The 1889-nt window shown below is 37.9% G+C and overlaps 1 protein-coding gene and 1 long non-coding RNA gene across 2 annotated transcripts in view; both read right to left on the bottom strand.

The window, feature by feature from the left end:
• LOC102751999 (dimethylaniline monooxygenase [N-oxide-forming] 5) overlaps positions 1–1889 on the bottom strand; it is a 16640-nt gene that overhangs the window by 5074 nt on the left and 9677 nt on the right. Inside the window, 1 exon segment of the mRNA XM_015565962.1 lies at positions 847–1029. Within this exon segment, the coding sequence (XP_015421448.1) occupies positions 847–1029 (183 nt within the window).
• LOC107183597 lies at positions 1143–1879 on the bottom strand. Its single transcript, XR_001514385.1, has 2 exons — positions 1505–1879; positions 1143–1305 (listed from the first exon to the last, which is right to left on the bottom strand). It is a non-coding gene; the product is annotated as an uncharacterized LOC107183597 (long non-coding RNA).

Below are 1889 nucleotides of genomic sequence, written 5' to 3' on the forward strand. Positions count from 1 at the left end.
GAAAACTCCTCTTTGAATTCTCAAAGCAGAGTTAATCCCAGGTGTATCAAGACGGACAAATGCGTAGAAAATACCCTATGATGTATTCTTCGGTTTTATGACAAAAAACAGTAAGCAGCGCGGCTGGCCGGGCTCCGTGATTGAGCGTGGACCTATGAACCAGGAGGTCACGGTTCGATTCCTAGTCAGGGCACATGCCTGGGTTTCAAGCTCGACCCCAGTGTGGGGCGTGCAGGAGACAGCTGTCAATCATTCTCTCTCATCCTTAATGTTTCTATCTCTCTCCCTCTCCCTTCCTTTCTGAAATCAATAAAAAAAATATATTAAGAAAATTTAAAACATATTTGTGGGGAAGCACACCTTAATTAAAGTTACTGAAGAACAACCAGATATTTCACTATTATTGACAGTTATGATTCAGTAAAGACATGAATAACAAAATACAAAAATGACATGTCTTTTTCTAGGAATTTATAATGATGACTCTTTCCAGTTCAAAATCTGATGAAAACAAACAAGAAAACCTCAAGGAAATCTATGATGAAAACAAACAAACAAACAAATTAAAAAATGCCTCAAGGACACAGAAATTGCTTTAGAGAAAATATCATTCTGTATTGCCTAACGGTATGCAAAGGCTGGGGCAAGCTGCCTGCAGGTGCCACAGTGTGGACGCTTTCATACTGAAAAGCATGTTGTCTTTTGAAAGATTAGAGTGCCTCTTTTTTCCAGTTGGGGAGTAAAGCGGAAAATTCCCCCACCATCCTATGAGTGAAGAGCTTTCAATGACCCAGTGTGCTTTCCTTCTTCTTGGAGAAGCAAAGTGAATAATTTGCTGATTCAAACCTGCTTGGCTGTGTGGCTAATCTCCACGGCCAGATCGCTTCCAGAATTCCCAATGCCAATTACAATGACTCTCTTTCCAGTGAATCTCTCTGGATTCTTATAATCTCGACTATGGAAGTACTGTCCTTTGAACTTCTCAATTCCTGCAAGATAAGGGAGAATAATTATCAGGTGATAGTTTATCTGATATCATTTGAGAAATATTTTTCTTTTTGCAGTGTATAGAGTTTAAAACATATACTCTCCACATGTTCTCCCTTTACTCAGATGCACACTTGCCTTTCTGAATATTTCTGCCTATTCCCCCCCCCCATTGCCTCGGGGCAGAACCTTGTGACTTCTGTATCATAAATCGTCTGCTTCACTCAGGATGTTTGTACTTTGGACTGGTAGACTCAGATATACAAATGGCTTCAGAAAACCTCCATTCTCTTTTATCTTCTCATCCTCTTTAAATACCTACTCCCATTTCAATTGGACTATATATTTTTATGAAGTCTAGAATATACATAGACTGCTCTTGGGCCGAAAAATTCAGGCCCCAAACAGTAATAAATTCTTTCTTTAAGCTTTAATTTCTTCCTTATTAACTCAGTATTTATTATTTTTAATTTTTTATTACAAAGGGTATTTTTATCTTCTCATCCTCTTTAAATACCTACTCCCATTTCAATTGGACTATATATTTTTATGAAGTCTAGAATATACATAGACTGCTCTTGGGCCTAAAAATCCAGGCTCCAAACAGTAATAAATTATTTCCTTAAGCTTTAATTTCTTCCTTATAAACTCAGTGTTTCTGTTTGTTTCCTTAATTGCTGAGAATCCTAATACACATCAACTCCACCTTCTTTTCTTTTGATTCTTAGAAAAACTAAAGTCATCGTGAAACTAAATATAACTTTTCCCTAGTCTCCAAGTTACCATTATCTCTACCTCCCAACATCTTTTAGGAGGACATACAGAATTAGGATGAGCCTTATTCCATCCCAAGGTCAGAATCACTCAGAATGAAATCCCCCCATGGCTGGGGGACCAGCTCA

Source organism: Myotis davidii, unplaced genomic scaffold (assembly GCF_000327345.1).
Source record: "Myotis davidii unplaced genomic scaffold, ASM32734v1 scaffold2782, whole genome shotgun sequence".
Lineage (NCBI taxonomy): Eukaryota > Metazoa > Chordata > Mammalia > Chiroptera > Vespertilionidae > Myotis > Myotis davidii.